Source organism: Polyodon spathula, chromosome 27 (genome assembly GCF_017654505.1).
Source record: "Polyodon spathula isolate WHYD16114869_AA chromosome 27, ASM1765450v1, whole genome shotgun sequence".
NCBI classification, from domain to species: domain Eukaryota; kingdom Metazoa; phylum Chordata; class Actinopteri; order Acipenseriformes; family Polyodontidae; genus Polyodon; species Polyodon spathula.
This window is the reverse complement of record NC_054560.1, coordinates 7,459,214-7,478,889: the sequence shown is the minus strand read 5'-3', so window position 1 is coordinate 7,478,889 and position 19,676 is coordinate 7,459,214. Positions and strand designations below refer to the sequence as shown.

Sequence of the window (19,676 nt, the reverse complement as noted above, 5' to 3'; positions counted from 1 at the left end):
TATTGGAGGGTTTGCCTGTCTGTAGGTCATCCGTAGAGCTTATTCTAAGGTGCTGCTACCCCGTTGTTTTAAATGTATAAGCAGATCCAGTACTGCATAGATTCATAGTTAGTTATATTAAGATGTATAAGTTTGTGATTTTTAAATCTCTTGTATACTGTTGGCAGGAATACAATGTTAACGTCAACCTCAACAGAATGTGTCTCTGCAGTTATAATAACTGAGTTATTAATGTGTGTTTTAATAATGTACTGTAAATTACACTGCGATGTAGCATATTTTCAGTTCATTTACAACCTAGTTCGTTTGACAATAAAAAAAAAAAAATAATTGAATAAGTTAGTTACAATAAAATTAAAAGCTAAAAACGGAAACGATGTGTTTGTGAGAATGTTTTCAGTTGTTAAAAAAAAAAAAAAAAAAAAAAAAAAAAAAAACTCAATCGCAGCCTTCCTTTTTCCTGTACTAAACTCGTTTCTAAAAAAAAAAAAAAAACACCTCCAATCGGCGTCCTTGAATACCATCACATGCATTTATATTTGCAAGTAAGTTGAGCGGAAGAATGCGTCGCTTCGACCAGCAAGGTGGCCTGCCGCAATCGCAAGCAGCAAAGCTGAGCACTAGCGCTCTTTAACACTGGGCAGCCCGTGTGAGACCTGAAGCACCGTGCACTCCAAGGAGTACAATTTAGATGGAAGAGCGGCAGTGAGGACGTGAGAAAGTACCAAAAAAAAAAGGGACGACAGAATCTGGAGGGGGAGAGGAAATCTAAAATATGTTCTCCAGAAAGAAACGAGAATTGATGAAAACTCCTTCGATATCAAAGAAGAACAGAACAGGAAGCCCTGGACCACAGACCTCTTCTGTAAGTTGCACAGCATCCTTTTTTTTTTTTTTTTTTTTTTTTTTTAAGTTGCAGTGTTTCCGAGAGTTACACAGACGTGTCAAAAAAAAAAAAACCCAAAAAAAACACAGCACTAACTTTGCAGCGTTTGGAGTAGGAGGAGAGAAATTACAAAGTAATTTTGCTCGTACCAACGCACGCCAAGACTCTTGGGCTGGGCAGTGCTATTATTTATTAGCTAATAAATAAATGTCAGTGTTTATATTAGATATCTCATTAGCTAACCCGTTTTTTTTATTTTTTTACCTACATTTACCAAATATGTAACTTAAAGCAACCGTGTGTATTTTATGTTTTAATAGAACCGATTTACACCCATCTTTCTTATCTTGACGATACCTGGTTAGTTGTGAAGTATATTTAGAAACGAGGGTGGAATTTGTGGCAGGCTTCATCATGTGTAGTATATTCTGAATGCAAACGGCTTCACTTGATTTATAAAGGTTTTATATTTCAGCTCAGTGTAGGACAATTTTATTCGTAGATATCTAAATACTGTATTTATTCAAAATAGCTGGTAGAATGATATGGCAAACTAACCTCTGCTCAGCTCAGCACTGCTCCTGCGAAACTGCTGTACGCGACGCCGCGGTAAGACGCGTTAAAAAGGATTATATATCTATATATTTTTAGTTTTCTGGATAGTACAATGTTAAAACGCGGGTCAGGTGGGGGTAAAACCAGCTACAGTCCTTACACAGTGGGTCAAAGGAATAAAAAAACCAACTCCACCACTAAACCGAAAACCAAACTGGACATCCTGCCGAACAGACCCAACGTTTGGCTGAAGCAGGTAGGTGTACAGACCGTACCTACCAGAGGCTGAATAATCAATAGTCTCCATCCGATATGGTTTGTAAAGATGTACTGGTTTTTACTGTGGCTTGTGTTGTATTCTTTTAAATATGGAGCAAATGCGTAGAATGTGGTGTATACGGTAATGTGAATGTAATGGGACACCAAGGTTCAGGCTTCATTTTAATTCAATTTCTTAAATGCAATCCAAGCTATGCTGTTAATCACAGTTGGCATGCATACTTATTGTCAGTTGTAACCTACAAGAGTCTGACTCCTCTGTTTCTGCGGTGATAATATAATGCAAGGACGTTGTTTATAAATACTGATATAGCCGTCTCACTGGGCACCTGCTTCTTCAAGTGCGAGCGTTGTTTGTGACAATAACTTGCTTTCTGGTTTTATTTGATCTGTTTCCAAAATGTCTGCAAAGAAGTCTGTTCACTTGAGCGCGAGGTAGAGGAGTGTCCTGTGTGCTTGTCTGGTGGTTAGAGCCACACATCATTCGGGTGGGACCGTGTCACGATACAACACGTATCACGATACACGCGAGTGTCCTGATTGGCTACTCGTAGGATGCCTTTTAACGATGGACTTTTTTTTTTTTTTTTTTTTTTAAAAGAGACGCATGTTAAGTGAGATTGAGTGTTTAGCCACCTCAAATATACAACACCCTTAATCTTCATTCAGCAAACACTCGAGGATCCGTTACGATACATCATGTAAAGAAAGTATGACAGTTCATTGATGCACAGTGAATTGCTACAACCCTTACACATCAAGTGCAGTTTCATAACTGCAACTGAAAATGCACTGTGGATGAGGAACAGTTCTAAGCGTCTTCCATGCTTCGGCTCCATGCTGCTGGGACAAACGCAGGGTGTTCCCTGTTCAAACATGTCTTCAAAATGTAAACAAATATTCTTTTGCAATTAGCTGGAAAACCAAAGCACAGCATAGTTTGATACTCTTGTAAATTGTCCATTTTAAAAGGAGAGAAGCAGAGATCTCCGACATAGTGCTTGGATATTGCTGTATGATTGTGCCGTGCTTAAGAGCAGGATGCGATTTCCATTCAGTTGTATTCCTGGTAATCTAAAAACCTGTCCCTGTGAAGAAGGCAGTGCCAGGGCATTCGTCCTCAGCACTAGCCCAGGGGTGATGCCTGATCAGCCTACTGCTCCTACAAGCCTCTTCAGTGCTTTCCTTTGTCTGCTGGCAGCCTTTACAAAGAGTGTTTTCAGAGTGTAACAGCTGTAGGCTCAGGATCCAGCGGGTTTAGAGCCAAGAGTCGGGCACTGAGAAGAGGCTGTAGCTTCAATCTCATGTGTTGAAACATGAAATAAAATCTATTAGAAATCCACCGACAAGGCGAGTATCAGCTTTTGACATTCTGTTGCAAAGCAATTTTATAACCACCTGCATTTGCTCATCTCTTCATATGATATGAAACCAAAGGAGCGATGCATTTTCACACAGAACAGCATTGCCCCGTTTTCATATATATATATATATTTTTTCAATTTAGAGGCAGTGTTGCAGGGGGCAGGTTATTGATTACACTCTGGGGTTCCAGGTGTACTTAGACAGTCTGTTTATTTTTTTGTAGAACTATATTGAGGCCAGAAGAGGTGACCAATCGCATCTGTATTTCTGTTTAGTCAAGTTCCGTCACAGGTGTTGCCCAGTTACAAGCTAACTGCTTTCCCGCCATCATCGGTTTTAACCCTGGCTGTAGCTATGAGACGGGCCGCCACTCTACCTGTACCCGTGGGATGTCTTCAGGTTCAGTTCACACCTGTTTTCTCGGTCCTTCGAGGCTGATTGTTAGAAGTCAGCAGTTCGCAGGCAGGTGCTATGGTTGGGGATTTTCCATTCGTTGTGCTTGTGGGGGAAGTCTTGCACGTACACTAGTTCTCAGAAGAGAGACGGATGACTAGAATTTGGTCATCGCCCTTTTAAGGTACATCACTGCATGTTTGTGACTGGCCGTTCTTTTATTATTATAGGATGTAATGACTGTATGGGATAATCTCATATCAAATATAGGCATGGATGGGCGTTCTCACAAACTATAACAAAATAACAGGTTTAAGCCCCGGTCACACCTGGAACGATAACCGTAAATCGTTTATGGAGCGGTCACACCAGAACGAAGAAGGGCTCTGATATATTGAACAGCAAATGCCAATCAGCTTTTTAGGGACAATGATGAGGAACACTAGGAAATATTCCTGTTGTGTGAGACAGAGTGTGGGTGCACAGAATACTACAGAGCAGGGAGGAGATAGGGCAATTCCACACGCTCATTGTTATAAATGCTGAAAATGTATGCCGTGGGTTTTGCCTCAAGAAAGTACGCACGGTCACCTTGGTTACTTCCACTTCCCATTAAAGTGAAACATAACAACATGGTACGCATCGTTGATTACACCTTACTGAATATGATGATAGACGATACTCCACAAATTGTGTATGTATTTATACTTATTATTATTATTTAAAAGAAAAACGGTGCCATTATACATGAATGGCTGATTGTTGAAACCCATGAATGCGTACACATGCCAGGAATGCTTTTCCCTTGCCTAACATGTTTTTGCTCTATTCTGTTATGTGAATACGTGCTTGATATTGCTGCCTCATTTTCAGCAATGCTTGTGCGCATATTCCTGATACCCGAGTCCCAACACTACTTGCTTATACTGTGAATGACAAATAACTCTTTTCAAAGACAAGCAAACTCAGACTTGCAGGCGGAGGGACACGTTATATTGTCGCTGCATTCAGTTTGTCATTGCTTCTTTAACAAATTCCATTACAGTACAAAAATAGTTTGGTTAGATTTCAACACCTGTGTGTGTGTGTGTGTTCCTCTTGAGTTTTATATGTCATTCTCCCACTAGGAGGATGTAGGAACAGTACAATATCAGGAACCTGTTTCAAAACCAGGCTTGTGAAATACTGAGACACAGTTGCAGTGTTTACAAACAGAGCCAAAACTGCTTCTAGTAAAGCTGCCTCAATAAAAGGAATCTGCACTGTATTCCCAACCCCACAAAACGCCTCTGGTCGAACCAGTATACCAATTGCTTATGTGCAGGTGCTCAGTCATGGTAGCCAAGCTCTTGAATGGACAGTATTTCCGCCTGGAGATGACCCTGCAGCATCTTGCAAACCTCTGTCTTGCAAGTCTGTTGTCCACAGCTAGCTACTGATTTGATTAACTGACTATAATTTGGCACCTAATGACCAGGGGCTGGTTGCATGAAGCACTTGAAGTATATTAAGTTCAAGCATAACACTTAAGGGTACATTTGCCCTTAACTAGGGTATTGACAATGTGTCAAGCAGCTTCCTGCAACACCCTTAAACTCAGTGATCTCTTAGGGGGAACTGAGGGCATGTTTGGCTTGGGCATAACTAGCATCGTGGTCATGGTGCTGCAGACAGAGGGGTAAACAGTATGCTTGATAGGGCACCCAGTTGCCATTTCTAGGTGACATAAAGATTAGTCTCATGATGAGTTGGTGAATATCACATGGCTGTGTCCACATGACTCATGTGGGTGTAGCCTGTGCTGTTTGGCTCACAGAGGCCAAAGAGTTCCTCATTCTGTTCAGTGACGTCAGTTTGTGTGTTTCACTGTGTGTCTGTCCACAGCGCTGGTGCGTTTCCGTACACACCCCCGCCCATTGCTCTGTCATGCTTAGAACCTCTTGCCAATGCTTCACCTTCAGCCCACATTAACATAGATATGATTTATTTGTATCATCCTTAGATCTCTATGTGCTGCTGATCAAGCTTGAGCCACATGTTTTTATTGTGCTGTTTGTGATAGGTGGTTTTTAATTTTTTTTTATACATTGCCGCTCTTTTTATTTTCCAGGACCCTCTTGTAAACTAGGTCTTGGTCTCAATGGGTTCATCTCCTGGCTAAATATGATCACCAGCCCCAGACCTGTTCGTTCCCCTGTATTGCTTTTGAATGGCTTTTCTGTTAAGACACTTGTTCCTGATTAACACTAATCATGTCTTACCTAAGGTAACATTAGCTGGCCCCAAGATTAGCGCTAAGCGGCGTGTGTAAGCTAATGTAACCGGTAGTTTAGTTGTCCTCTTGCAAAGTTACTTGGCGCTGGAAGAGTTAATATTGCACATGTGGAACAGCATGATTTTAGTTTTGCTTCCACATTGCAAAGTACCATCTGATTTTGTAATTCTAGGTATCATGTTACCTTTGTTTGGAACACATAAATATGATTGTGTACACAGTGCCATCAGGTGGAAAAGTTCTGCAATTGCGTCAGTGTCGTCTCAAATTCGTTTAATGTTTAAAGCCACAGTAATGAAACTGATACGGGACAATGATGCTTGCTGACTGGATATTGTATATAAATTCACACTAAAAAAAAAAAAGGGGGCTGCAGTGCTTTTTTCTGGTTTTAATCTAAACTGCACACCGATGCACTGATGCACAGAACCTTCCTCACTGAATATATAGACTGAAGCAGATTGCAGAGGTGATACAAACAACTTGCTAAGGCTTAGCCTTACAAAACATCATTCCTTTCATTTGCCTGTTCCATCCCAACGCACATACCATTCAACTGCAAGTAACCAGACTGATTATCCTCTGGATCAGTGATTCTCAACCCTGGTCCTGGGGATCCCCCCCTGTCTGCTGGTTTTCATTCAGACTGAGCTTTCAATTACTTAAGTAGACCATTAATTGAACTAGTAATTTGCTTAATTAGACCACTTTTCCATTCCCATTTCATTTTTTTCTTCTCTCTTTCGTAACCCCAGCTTTCCGTTCTCCAGGAGCAGCCGCGGAAGGATGCATCCGAATCAGCCACCGTGTTCCTAGAGCCCTCCTCCTGCCCCGGGACCCCCTCTCCGCTCAGCAAGCTGGCCGCCAGCACCTCCTCTGCTGGCACGCTGAAGAGACCCACGGCCCTGAGCCGTCACGCCAGCGCGGCTGGCTTTCCCATGCAGGCGGCGGGCACCTGGGGCTTCAGCAAGGGCCACAGGGGGGCGCTCTCGTACAGCCCGACCGTGGAGAGTGGCGACGGGACCATCATCGAGGTGGAGGACATCTCCCAGCTGCTGTGCCACGTGGCCAGATTTGCAGAGAGCGTGGAGAAGCTCAAAGACGTGGTTCTAGGGGAAGGTAAGCCTCTGCTTCCTCCACATTGAATTGGCTAGCTTTTACTGGCTAGCTCAGCACGAAAAATGAACTAATACTGCTAATGCAGGAACAGAAATAAGACTCCTGTTGCATAGCAGTTTCACCCATTCCAGGTTTTAATACAAGCTTGATTAGCCACAGTGTATAGGTAACAAGCTAAGCTGTGTCTTATTAAACCAGGAATGGATCAAACTGCTATGCAATGGGAGTCCTACAGTATTTCCATCCTTGTAATTGAATGCACTGTGGATAATGACATGTGCAATGAATGCGCTAGCTGGGACGGTCGCTTGTGTGTTTTCTTCTTTAGCCCCTCCCTGTCCCAGCCGATCATTTCATGCTCCTCTTGTGAGTCTCGCTTGACGTCAGCCAGCGTACTTGGCTCAGAAAAGGCCCAGGAAGAAACAACAAAGAGGGGCAGTCCATCAGCAAAAATAGGTCAAATAATTTTTTTGAAACTGTTCGATATTTCAGATAATTAATAAATATCATAACCTACCTCCTGCTTCTCTTGGGAAAGGAAATGGTAATTTTGTAGGGTTTGGTTCTTATTTTGGTCAAAGCTCAATGCAAAAAAAAAAGTGTTGCTCTACTAGAGGATGTTTTTAACAGCCTCTGTTTTTCAGCATTTTTTTTTTTTTTTTAAAGAAACGGCATCAATTTGAGCAAAAAAAGGAAATTGTTGTATTGGGTATAATCTGGTATTTTGTGTGATCAGATGCCATTTAAGTCATAGTATCAAACTTGGCTGAAAGGAATGGCTTGTTATTTAAGAGGGGTTTACAGTATTTAGGATGAAATCTTATTTAAGATATTTATGCAAGATATATCTGTTGAGAATATCTGTAGAGGGGTGACCTTCCATTGAGCTCAAGGAGGGATAGAAAAAAAGACTCCCATAGCATTCGATGTGATCCATGCCAGGTTTTCCTACAGACACCTGTATTGAACTGTACATTGTGGCTATTCGGCTCGAAGTAAAATACATACAGAATCGAGCAAATATGCTTCCATCCCTGTTTAGGTTGATGGAGCTGGTAAAATAAATGTAGCACAAATTTAACCAGTATTTCTTGAACCAGTTCGCTAGGGGTGTGCCGATACTCCTCTTTGCAATTGCCTGCAAGAAGTATTTATCAGCAGGCATTAAATCAATCCATTAATTTAATGTGTGGATTTCAAAACAAGACGAGCTGTCTTTCCCTCGCCTTTACAATTGAGTACCAGTCAAAGGCAGTTAACGCCCGCATTGAGTTTTTAAAAAGCCAGTTGGAAGCGAATGCACAAGAGGCCTTCGTTGTCTTCTCTAGAAGCTTGCCTGAGCCTCTGTGGCACACCGCACTCAAGCAGCAGGAAGCACGCCCTCTGTTCTCAACACTTTGTGTGTGTGTGTGTGTGTGTGTGTGTGTGTGTGTGTGTGTATGTATATATATATATATATATATATATATATATATATATATATATATATATATATATACACATTTTTTGTTGTTGTTGTTCTTATTCTTTTACACAATGTGATTTCGTTAAACGTTTTGAAATCAGGAAGTTCTCACTGAGACAACAATGGGATGTGTTTCCCAATTTTAAACCTTTTTTTTTTTTTTTTTTTTTTAAGCTTAGGTTTCACTGTAAAGAAGTGCATTTGTAACCCTTCAGTCCACATTAACAAATGGATATGTCTGATTGATACTATTCTTGGATCTCTGTGTGCTGCAGATTTCGATTTTAAGCTCGAACCACGCGTGGTTTTTATTGTGTCGTTTGCACTTTGCGATTTTTGTCCTTTTGTTGTAAATTAGCACTCTGTCTCAATCTCCTGATTTAATAAAATTAAAATAAATACTTAAGTAAATAATAGGTTTTCAAAAACTGGTTTCATAATAATGCATTAGTTATTTTCCTATTTTACAATATCTGGCGTGAGCGGTTTTATTTTTGTAAGAAGCGTGGAGTTAAATCTGCTCTTGATTGGCTGATTTTTCCAGACTGCTAAGACTGTAAGCGAGCGTGCAGTCGTGTTCCGTATGTTCCCGTGTGTTTGTGTATCTGCCAGGATGTGCACGGATTAACAAGGCTGTGATTTCAGAATCAGGGTAAACTGAGTCCCAGCAATGCCAGTGTCTTTAGATATGTGTTTTAAATATAGTACTTTTACAGCACTATGATCTACTTTTTGATTGTGTGGTTACTGTAGTGAATGATTGTTTTGGGCTACCTTGCAAATAGAACACTTCCTCTTTTATTGCACATCAAAAACATTCAGTGTTGAGAGAAGTCCATTAAGGAAGGGCCCTTGCACAGAATGTAGGGATTTTGACAATTCACTCTCAACGCGGCCAAATGGCGATTTATCCAAATCATATTGAACGTGGAATTTACAGGGTTACACAGTGTGCTCACCAGAGATGGACATACGGGGGGCAGGTTCTGTGCTGTCTGGATCAGTACAGTTCTGGAGCAGTCAGCAGCTCAGCCAGGATGACAGCACTTCCTGTCAGCGCCACTGTTTTCACCACCGCAGCTTCCTGTTTACCTTCTCTGGGCCCTGCTGACTGTTGGTGGCTGAGAGATAAGCTCTGAACAGCATCTGCGCGAGAAATAAAAAAAAACAACTAAAAACTGCCCTCCTCTAGACTGGGCCCCTCTTCCATATCTCACTGCCTTCTGTGCATCTCGACAGCTATAAAGAGGAAATCGCTGAGCTTCGTGTTTTGACAGATGAGCCTCATTTAGGAATTTGATAATAATAATAATAAAATGTGAAAGGCTTGTGGGTCGACACTGTAGCTAAACTTCCTTTCCCCAGCATCAAAAATCTGCCAAGCGATTTTAAGTATAAAGTCTCCATTCAAAGGTGGGGGCTGACACAGGTGTGTAGTAGTGCTGTACAGATTTCACCTTCTCTATAATGTGTGTTACAAATAATGTACGTTCTCAGTGTAATAAGTGAAGCTGCTGCCATCAGGTTCCAGTTGGGACAAGACTTCTAATGAGACGGATATGGCCAAAGTGGTCTGAAGTCTCTGCCACTCCATGAGAGCACTCCACCATAAGCGAGGATTCAGCATTTAGGGAACCCTGAACTTGACAGTCGGTTACTTGGTGGAGAAATGCTGCCCGAGTCTAGAAAGCCTATTGCACCATGGAAAGCATGTCTGTTTAGTGCTCCTCATACAGTATTTGGGGGATGCCAGTCCTTTCACTGTCTTGTGTTTGTACTGAAGAGGGGAAGGAAACGGTGGGGGGGGAGAGTGGTCTGCCAGTCAGCCCAACGGCTATTGCTCGCAGGGCAGGAAGAGGAAGCGTGCTGCAGCTCGGAGGTGTGACACAGATGAGCAGTAAAGGAGTACACTGAGTCACTAACACACACAAGCACACACTGAGACACATCTCCCAGAAATCTGCACATTTATTTACATAACTGGAAAATGTTCCATGTGTACACATAACTAGTTGTGATTTTTGTCTCCTGTATGAATCTTAACCAGTTATTTTGCTGGCTTATCAACAGAATTACTATTCCATTATTAAAATAAGAACTGCAGGTTGATTTAAGTATAGAATTAGGTGTGGCTTATTAAATGTAGCCATTAAGATTTGAGTATGGAGAAGGTAGGCAAAAAAAGATTTTGAAGATCAAGCCAGAGGGCTATTCACCCCAAACCATTAATCTGTGAATGCCGGCGTTGTTGTTATTGCTATAATAAGTCATCTTGTGTAAAATGCATTTCAAACTGATTTACCTGCATGCCACATTTAAAGAGCCATCGCTTCAAACAGTTAGTTCTGTACCAGGACTGTATCTGTGCAGCGAGCGGTTCTCATGTGTTTTGAATCTCTTGTGTAACGTTCTTATCTGTGGCTCTTGTTGCTCAGAGAAGCTAGAGGGGCGCCGGCCGCTGGCTCACGAGTGTCTGGGGGAGGTGCTTCGGATCCTGCGACAGGTGATCAGCATGTACCCGCTGCTCAACACCGTGGAGACGCTCACCGCCGCAGGCACGCTCATCTCCAAGGTCAAAGGTACAAGGTCAAAGGACCACACACAGACACCACAGGGCTGCCCAACGGAATGCTCACAAGCCCGATCTGTTCTTCATTAAGCTCTGCCAAATACCTCCTTTGAAAGGATCCCATCCAAGAACTGAATGCAAAAGACTGCAGTCTCTAGTGAGTTAGAAGCTGGTAGAGTTAGAATGCTAGGAACATTGGAATTGCGTTTTAAACATGCAGCTTGTTTAATGGGAACTATTCAAGCAATGTGAGTGTAGTTGCTACGATTTTGTCAGCTTTTTAGTAAAGTATTATTTTTTTGGTTTGTGATGTTTTTGTAGGTCTCCAACAACTCCCTGGTAATCGTTGGCTCCTTTAGCCAAAAAAAGACCACTTTTTTTTGTTGGAACATTAAGCAAATACAAACAACAACAGAGAAAACACACAACAGAAAACATTAAAGAAATGCAACAGTACTGAGATGTAGATAAAGAAGTTGAGTTCATCAGGAACCAGGGAATTTCTGAATAGATAGAATAATAGATCACGCACATCATTTCTCTAAAACAGTGCTGCAGGGGAACTGACCTCTGGAGGACAAAGGCTAGCCCTGCAGGTGTCTGATGTCTAAAAGTTTACTGTGCTGTAAGAGCAGTCCCTGAGTGCTAACAGCAAACCTCTCCCTCCCTCCCACTCACTTTTCCACTCTCACTCTCCGTCCCACACCAGGTTTCCACTATGAGTCGGGTATCGAGGCAGACAAGAAGGATTTCGAGAAGGCCATTGAGACCATCGCTGTGGCATTCAGCAGCAGGTATGTGCCGAACCAATGGCATCAGGGATGAAAATAAGACTCTTATTGCATAGCAGTGTCACCCATTCCAGGTTTTACTACGAGCTTGATTAGCCCCAGAACAGCTCATTTTGAATATGGATCCGGAGCAGGGTTAGGAAGCAGCTGTTTTCTCGTGAGAATCATTTCGGTTAGCAGAATGCTTGCAGGAGGAAAGCTGCCGAGGAGAGCAGCGGGGTTGTTAAAAGGCTGACGAGACACCGTCTTAAAACCCAGTGCTTTGCAGAGCTGTGGCTTTACTGCCAGGGCCGTCGCGATTTGCTTTCTAAATGTGACTACAGCCTCTGCTCCAAACAATAACGACAGCGCTTCTGTTTTCATTAAAGGACACAATGGGGAAGTTGCAGCACAGTAGATGACAGTGAGATAACCCTGTTTTGTTTCAAGGTCTTTAGGGGGGGAAAGTCTACTCACAAAAGGGAAAACAGCAGCTTCCTTGTTTGGCTCAGACGAGACATTCAGGATCAGAATAGCGGCGCTCTATTAGATGCAGTAAGCACGGGCTGGAGGAGTTTTTTGTTGTATGGGGTTAATGGAGCCACAATGGATTACTTACCGGCACCAGTACGTGTTGCACACAGGAGGAGGTAAGGCTCTGGTTCTGTTGTAGAATTCATGCTCCAGTCCACTACAGAACATGGTGAAGCCCGTCTATCACCTGCCTGCTGTTCCCAGAAGGAAAGCAGGAAGAAGTTCTTCATAGAGCTGTCCTTGTCGACAGAGACTGGGGGTGATTTGGTCACAAGGACGAGAGGTTACTGTACAATTGCTGATGTAGTTTCTTTAGGCCGTGCAGGTCGTGATTTTTATAACTGTACTAAAGCATTCATGGCTGAACAGTAGAGGAGTGGAAAGTCACTTCCCATGCTTGCTGGTGATGATCAAGTAATAATTGTTGGGGACTAATTTTTCATATGGACTGAGATACTGTACTTATGCATATATTATATACATGAAATGTTAAATGTTTCTGTAGCATGTGCAGGTTTGTTTGAGTGATGATTTTGCCTCTCTCTCTCTCTCCCCCCTTCCCCAGTGTGTCTGAGCTGCTTATGGGTGAAGTGGACAGCAGCACGCTTCTCTCTCTGCCTCCAGCTGAAAAAAGCAGGGTGAGTACCAAAGAAAACTGCATGATGCAGCCTGAACCCACCCCAGCACACACAGTGGGACCTGGAGCAAGTGTTCTTGAACGCTTGGGTGTAGAAAACCTTTGTAAAGAAACAGGGTTCACCACGGTAACACCACATACAGGTAACTTACCTGGACCTTGCCTTGTCTGCTGCATGGAGCGCGAAAGTGCTTTTTAAACGTTGCAGGGTGGTGATGTCATTTTTACAGGCAGGGGGGGACCAATCAGGGGAAAGCATGTCAGCGGGCACATTTACAGTATCATAGTACGCTTTTAATAAAGGACAGCGATCGAAATGTCACCTTTAGTGCTCCGTGCTCTTTAATAGAAGAACACCAGCGCCGATGGTATGTCATTTTTTAAAATCTGCTGTACTGTACCTCCCTGGGCTTTGCAAAAAGTTTTTCTTTACCATGTATGTAGCTGAGTTCTGGGAAGGAGGTTGGGGTTAGGGTTTGATCCGGGGTTGTGCCAGCCCAGCACTGTGGATCTCCTTCTCTGTACCGGCTCGCATCGCTGCTGGTGTGATTGTCTCTGCAGGTAGAGCTGAGAGGAACTCGCACCTCAGGGCGGATGCTGGCTCTGTGTGGGTAGCTTCGTGGCTCTGACGCTGTCTTATCTCAGCTTCTGCTTTTTCCTTTTTAAGACATTCTCAAGTGTGTTTGCATTAAAAAGGTGCAGCAGGCACAGTAGAGCTGCACTGCGCTACAGTCTACAGTACATGGAGCCCTACACTAAGGCTGGCTTGTGTGCCAGGTGTTGAAATCAGGGAGTTTTTTTTTTTTCTTTTTGGATCTGAAAACGTATTTCTAAGAAAACTGTTTCTCAAACAGCAACCTTCTCCTTCAATCAGCTTTAACACTAAAATAAAACTGTCCGGTTTGTGTTTGCAACATCCTCCACAGTTCACTCTCTGAGATCAGCCAGGGGGCACACTGCCTCAAATACTGAAGCGCTATTTCAGAGATTGGAATATTAAGCAGGTGTACCATTTTGAGAGTTTACTGCGGTAGATTTGCATAGTAAATTTGCATAGCACAGTTTTGTTTTCCATGCTTTCCCCATGGTTCCCCCCATATGCTTTACCTCAAACAGAGATGCTGATGGTGTTTGTAATTATAATAGAAAACTCAATGGGCTATTTTTTTAAATTATTATTATTATTATTATTATTATTATTATTATTATTATTATTATTATTATTATTATTATTATTATTCATCAGGCAAAAAAAAGTTGTATGTGTATAGAAACATTACAGTTCCTGAGTTACAGCTTTTTAGCATTGCCGTTGTTTTTAGGAATAAAAACGAACACTGGTGCTGAGTGGCACAGTGGTGAGCGGTCCTTTGAGAAGGTGGCCCCCGTGTAGCTGTGACATCGCGTTTCTTTCTCTTCCCAGTCTATGGAGAACCTGCATGGAGGACTGCTGGGTCAGGGAGTGGATGTGACGGTGATGAAGAGCGAGCTGCACGAGTTTGGTAAGGATGGCGTCTCTTCGCTTCACTAGCGTTCACCCTTGTCAAAGACGGAGGGCGACTGTAGTGTGCACACAGTAGGGTGTAGACCAAAGGAACGGCACCCTAGTGGAGGACTTCCGATGATTTCTTTGTTTTTTAAATTGGTTCACACAGCACACCTGGCTGGTTTTCCAGAGCTTCAGTTATTATTATTATTATTAATATTATTATTATTATTTATTATTATTAATAATAATAATAATAATAATAATAATAATAATTGATGATGAAGAAGATAAAACTCTTAAGGGTTGCTGTAGTGGTTAAAGACTTGCCTTTTTTTGTACCCCTGGGATTTGCTTACCATTACAACCTGGGGCAGCTAGCTTTCTCTCAGGACCTCATGAGGGATTCAGCCTATAATAACAGCAGAGGAGTAGTGTGGAGAGAGGACGGTGCTCCTCGCTGCCAAGCCTGTGTGGAGTGCTGGGTGATTGAGCGTGGCGGAAGCGCTGGCATTGCACTCTGTAACGACTCTGCTGTTGTTTTCCGGGCAGGCTTCCTGAGTGCGGAGGAAGTAGACATCATGCTGCAGCGAAGCGAGGGGGGCGTGTCCTCGGCTCTCCAGTACGCCAAGACCGTCTCCAAGTACATGAAGGAGCTGCTGTGCTACGTGGAGAAGCGCACCTTGCTGGGTGAGGACATAGTTTAAATAGGTTCCAATTCAATACGTTCACATAACATTCAGCAGGTTTCATTTGACTGAATCAAAAGCAGTTCATTCTGTTGGGTGATGCAAAACCTTTGCCATGCATGTAGTCTGCTATGCACAGGATGACATCTGCACAGTGCCTACAATAAGGTGCTGGCCTGCTGTAAATTCTTAACTCCAGGGGGGAAAAAGACTGCTCAGAAAGGTTTTTAGTTGAAACTGTGTCATTGGTTGAGATATCCCTGTTGAAGTAGATCTGTTTGAATGCAGGAAGATCTTGTTTAGTTTGCACGTTTCCCCTGATTTGTTACCTGTTCTCTTACGCCCTGTGGACCTGTCTCTCTCCTCTTAGAGCTGGAGTTTGCAAAGGGTCTTCAGAAGCTCTACCAGTCCTGCAAGCACACCATCAATCAGGAGGTAGGGATGGCAGGCACCATGCTGTGGGTGCTGTCTTGTCTGTTATAGAGGGATGGGAATAAGACTCTTTTGCACAACACTTTTATATATTTTATACCTCAACACCTTTCATCCACAGAATGATCAGAGCTCGCACCTCCTAGCTTGTAGATCAGTCGGGTTTCTCTGAGCCAGGGGTATCCAGTCATGGTTCTGGAGAGCTATTCCAGTCCAGCTTTAACAGGTCAAATGAGATCAGGAACTGCTTCAGGGTCTGGATGGAGGTTTAATTGGTTCACCCCTGCTTTTAAAACAATTTCACACGTAGTCTAAAGTATCAAAAATCTGTAACAATGTTTTCTTTTTTAAAAAAACTCAAAAGTGTTTGATCAATGGCATGCAGAACAATTGCTCACAGGTAAGTGCATTAAATGGCAGCCTCGATCCTGTTTGTAGTAAATTCACATCCTCTCTCTCTCTCGCTCTCTCTCTCGCTCTCTCTCTCTCTCTCTCTCGCTTGCTCGCTCGCTCACTCTCTCTCTCCACAGCCCCACATGCCATTCCTATCAATCTACTCTCTCGCCCTGGAGCAGGATATGGAGCAGAGTCACGGAGTGATACAGACTGCCAGCACCCTGCACAACCAAACATTTCTGCAGGTACAGCATCACACCTAGGAGCCCACAGCCATGGATGCAGTACACCTGAGAGCCAGGGATGCAGTACACCTGAGAGCCAGGGATACAATACACCTGAGAGCCATGGATGCAGTACACCTGAGAGCCAGGGATACAGTACACCTGAGAGCCAGGGATGCAGTACACCTGAGAGCCAGGGATGCAGTACACCTGAGAGCCAGGGATGCAGTACACCTGAGAGCCAGGGATGCAGTACACCTGAGAGCCAGGGATGCAGTACACCTGAGAGCCAGGGATGCAGTACACCTGAGAGCCAGGGATGCAGTACACCTGAGAGCCAGGGATGCAGTACACCTGAGAGCCAGGGATGCAGTACACCTGAGAGCCAGGGATGCAGTACACCTGAGAGCCAGGGATGCAGTACACCTGAGAGCCAGGGATGCAGTACACCTGAGAGCCAGGGATGCAGTACACCTGAGAGCCAGGGATGCAGTACACCTGAGAGCCAGGGATACAGTACACCTGAGAGCCAGGGAGCCAGGGATATAATACACCTGAGAGACACACAATACACCTGAGAGAGACACACACAACTCACCTGAGAGACACACAATACACCTGAGAGATAGGGATACAATACACCAGAGCATTATTTATGTACAATTTCATTGTTTTTGTCCATGTAGCCGTTGATGCTGCGCAAACAGGAACATGAGAAGAGACGCAAGGAGATAAAGGAGCTGTGGCATCGAGCACAGAGGAAGCTGGTGAGAAAGGGGGCAGAGAGGGGCGTAGGGTGTCTGCAAATTTATTCTGTTGTTAAGCATTAAAGATGTGATGTAACAGGATTTTGACCAGCCCTTTGCTGTGATTGGTTGATTTTGTTTTCATGTGATTGATAACGTTGGCGTGTCCGCGGCAGATGGAGGCGGAGTCAAACCTGCGCAAGGCGAAGCAGGCGTACATGGCGCGCTGCGAGGAGCACGACAAGGCGAAGAACGTCACGATCAAGGCTGAGGAGGATCAGCAGGGCACCAGCAGCAGCAACACAACCAAGTCCCTGGATAAGAAGAGGAGGCTGGAGGAGGAGGCCCGAAACAAGGTGAGCTTCACAAAAAAAGAACTGATAAAACTACAACTCCCACAATGCCTTCCTGGGCAGAGTCTGAAGGGCAGTCACTTTTGGGCCTCAATTCACATCAGTTTAAGGAATTTTTTCAAGTCTGGTGGGGAGTCTGTGTGAGAGGGGGTTCCTGATGTTTCTGTGTTTGGCATTCCCCCGGTCTCTCTGGAGGCTAGTCTGTGTGAGAGGGGGTTCCTGATGTCTCTGTGCTCTGTGTTTAGCGTTCCCCCGGTCTCTCTAGGCCAGTCTGTGTGAGAGGGGGTTCCTGACGTCTCTGTGCTCTGTGTTTAGCGTTCCCCCGGTCTCTCTAGGCCAGTCTGTGTGAGAGGGAGTTCCTGGCGTCTCTGTGCTCTGTGTTTAGCATTCCCCCGGTCTCTCTGGAGGCCAGTCTGTGTGAGAGGGGGTTTCTGACGTCTCTGTGTTTCAGGCAGAGGAGGCTGAGGCCACGTACCGGACCTGCATCGCCGACGCCAAGACCCAGAAGCAAGAGCTGGAGGATGTGAAGGTGAACGTGCTGAGACAGCTGCAGGAGGTCATAAAGCAGAGCGACCAGACCCTGCGATCAGTGAGTACAGCAGAAAACTGTCTGTCCTTGTGTCTGTCAGTCCTTGCAGCTATCTGTCTCTGTCTGCCTGTCTACCTACATAACAACGTTGTATATCTTTTAATCTAGTATAATAAAGTACAGAACAGGGCTGGACAAAATCTGGCACCAACTGGACCATTCTAGTCCATGATTTTGTTCCGAGCAAGGCCCTGAAATACGTGTATGCACGTGTATGTTGAAATAATACCCATTTTTAACCTGTGACCTCTCTTGTCCTGTCCTGTTGTATTTGTTTTCAGGCCACCATCTCGTACTACCAGGTCATGCACATGCAGACTGCGCCCCTGCCTGTGCACTACCAGACCCTGTGTGAGAGCAGCAAGCTGTATGATCCGGGCCAGCAGTACGCCTCCTACGTGAAGCAGCTGCGCATGACGGAGGAGCCAGAGGCACACTACGACTTCGAGCACTACGCAGCGACCGCTGCCAGCCTGTGAGTGAGCAAGACAGACCCTCCACACACACACTGATACACCCAGCCTGTGAGTGAGCGAGACAGACCCTCCACACACGCACACTGATACACCCAGCCTGTGAGTGAGCGAGACAGACCCTCCACACACGCACACTGATACACCCAGCCTGTGAGTGAGCGAGACAGACCCTCCACACACGCACACTGATACACCCAGCCTGTGAGTGAGCGAGACAGACCCTCCACACACGCACACTGATACACAGAGCCTGTGAGTGAGCGAGACAGACCCTCCACACACACACACTGATACACCCAGCCTGTGAGTGAGCGAGACAGACCCTCCACACACGCACACTGATACACCCAGCCTGTGAGTGAGCGAGACAGACCCTCCACACACACACACTGAGACACCCAGCCTGTGAGTGAGCGAGAAGACCCTCCACACACGCACACTGATACACCCAGCCTGTGAGTGAGCGAGAAGACCCTCCACACACGCACACTGATACACCCAGCCTGTGAGTGAGCGAGAAGACCCTCCACACACGCACACTGATACACCCAGCCTGTGAGTGAGCGAGACAGACCCTCCACACACACACACTGATACACAGAGCCTGTGAGTGAGCGAGACAGACCCTCCACACACACACACTGATACACCCAGCCTGTGAGTGAGCGAGACAGACCCTCCACACACACACACTGATACACCCAGCCTGTGAGTGAGCGAGACAGACCCTCCACACACGCACACTGATACACCCAGCCTGTGAGTGAGCGAGACAGACCCTCCACACACGCACACTGATACACCCAGCCTGTGAGTGAGCGAGACAGACCCTCCACACACGCACACTGATACACCCAGCCTGTGAGTGAGCGAGACAGACCCTCCACACACACACACTGATACACCCAGCCTGTGAGTGAGCGAGACAGACCCTCCACACACGCACACTGATACACCCAGCCTGTGAGTGAGCGAGACAGACCCTCCACACACGCACACTGATACACCCAGCCTGTGAGTGAGCGAGACAGACCCTCCACACACGCACACTGATACACCCAGCCTGTGAGTGAGCGAGACAGACCCTCCACACACACACACTGATACACCCAGCCTGTGAGTGAGCGAGACAGACCCTCCACACACACACACTGAGACCCTCCACACCCAGATACACCCAGCCTGTGAGTGAGCGAGACAGACCCTCCACACACACACACTGATACACCCAGCCTGTGAGTGAGCGAGACAGACCCTCCACACACACACACTGATACACCCAGCCTGTGAGTGAGCGAGACAGACCCTCCACACACACACACTGATACACCCAGCCTGTGAGTGAGCGAGACAGACCCTCCACACACACACACTGATACACCCAGCCTGTGAGTGAGCGAGACAGACCCTCCACACACACACACTGATACACCCAGCC

At 45.0% G+C, this 19,676-nt stretch overlaps 1 protein-coding gene across 4 annotated transcripts; it reads left to right on the top strand.

Annotated features, from left to right (window-relative positions):
* Positions 1-417: 417 nt before the first annotated feature.
* Positions 418-18,259, top strand: LOC121301354 (rho GTPase-activating protein 45-like). 4 transcript variants are annotated; one of them, XM_041230677.1, is made up of 13 exons: positions 418-865; positions 6,524-6,872; positions 10,773-10,916; positions 11,616-11,700; positions 12,776-12,848; positions 14,271-14,349; positions 14,886-15,023; positions 15,393-15,457; positions 15,985-16,095; positions 16,761-16,841; positions 16,997-17,176; positions 17,625-17,762; positions 18,044-18,259. In XM_041230677.1, the coding sequence occupies exons 1-13, from the start codon at positions 776-778 to the stop codon at positions 18,239-18,241; spliced, it is 1,731 nt and encodes a 576-aa protein (XP_041086611.1). In that variant the 5' UTR covers positions 418-775; the 3' UTR covers positions 18,242-18,259. The 4 variants fall into 4 exon arrangements, with proteins under 4 accessions (XP_041086611.1, XP_041086610.1, XP_041086609.1 ...); XM_041230676.1 differs by having other exon boundaries at positions 421-865; positions 6,509-6,872; XM_041230675.1 differs by lacking the exon at positions 418-865 and adding an exon at positions 987-1,697.
* Positions 18,260-19,676: the final 1,417 nt, after the last annotated feature.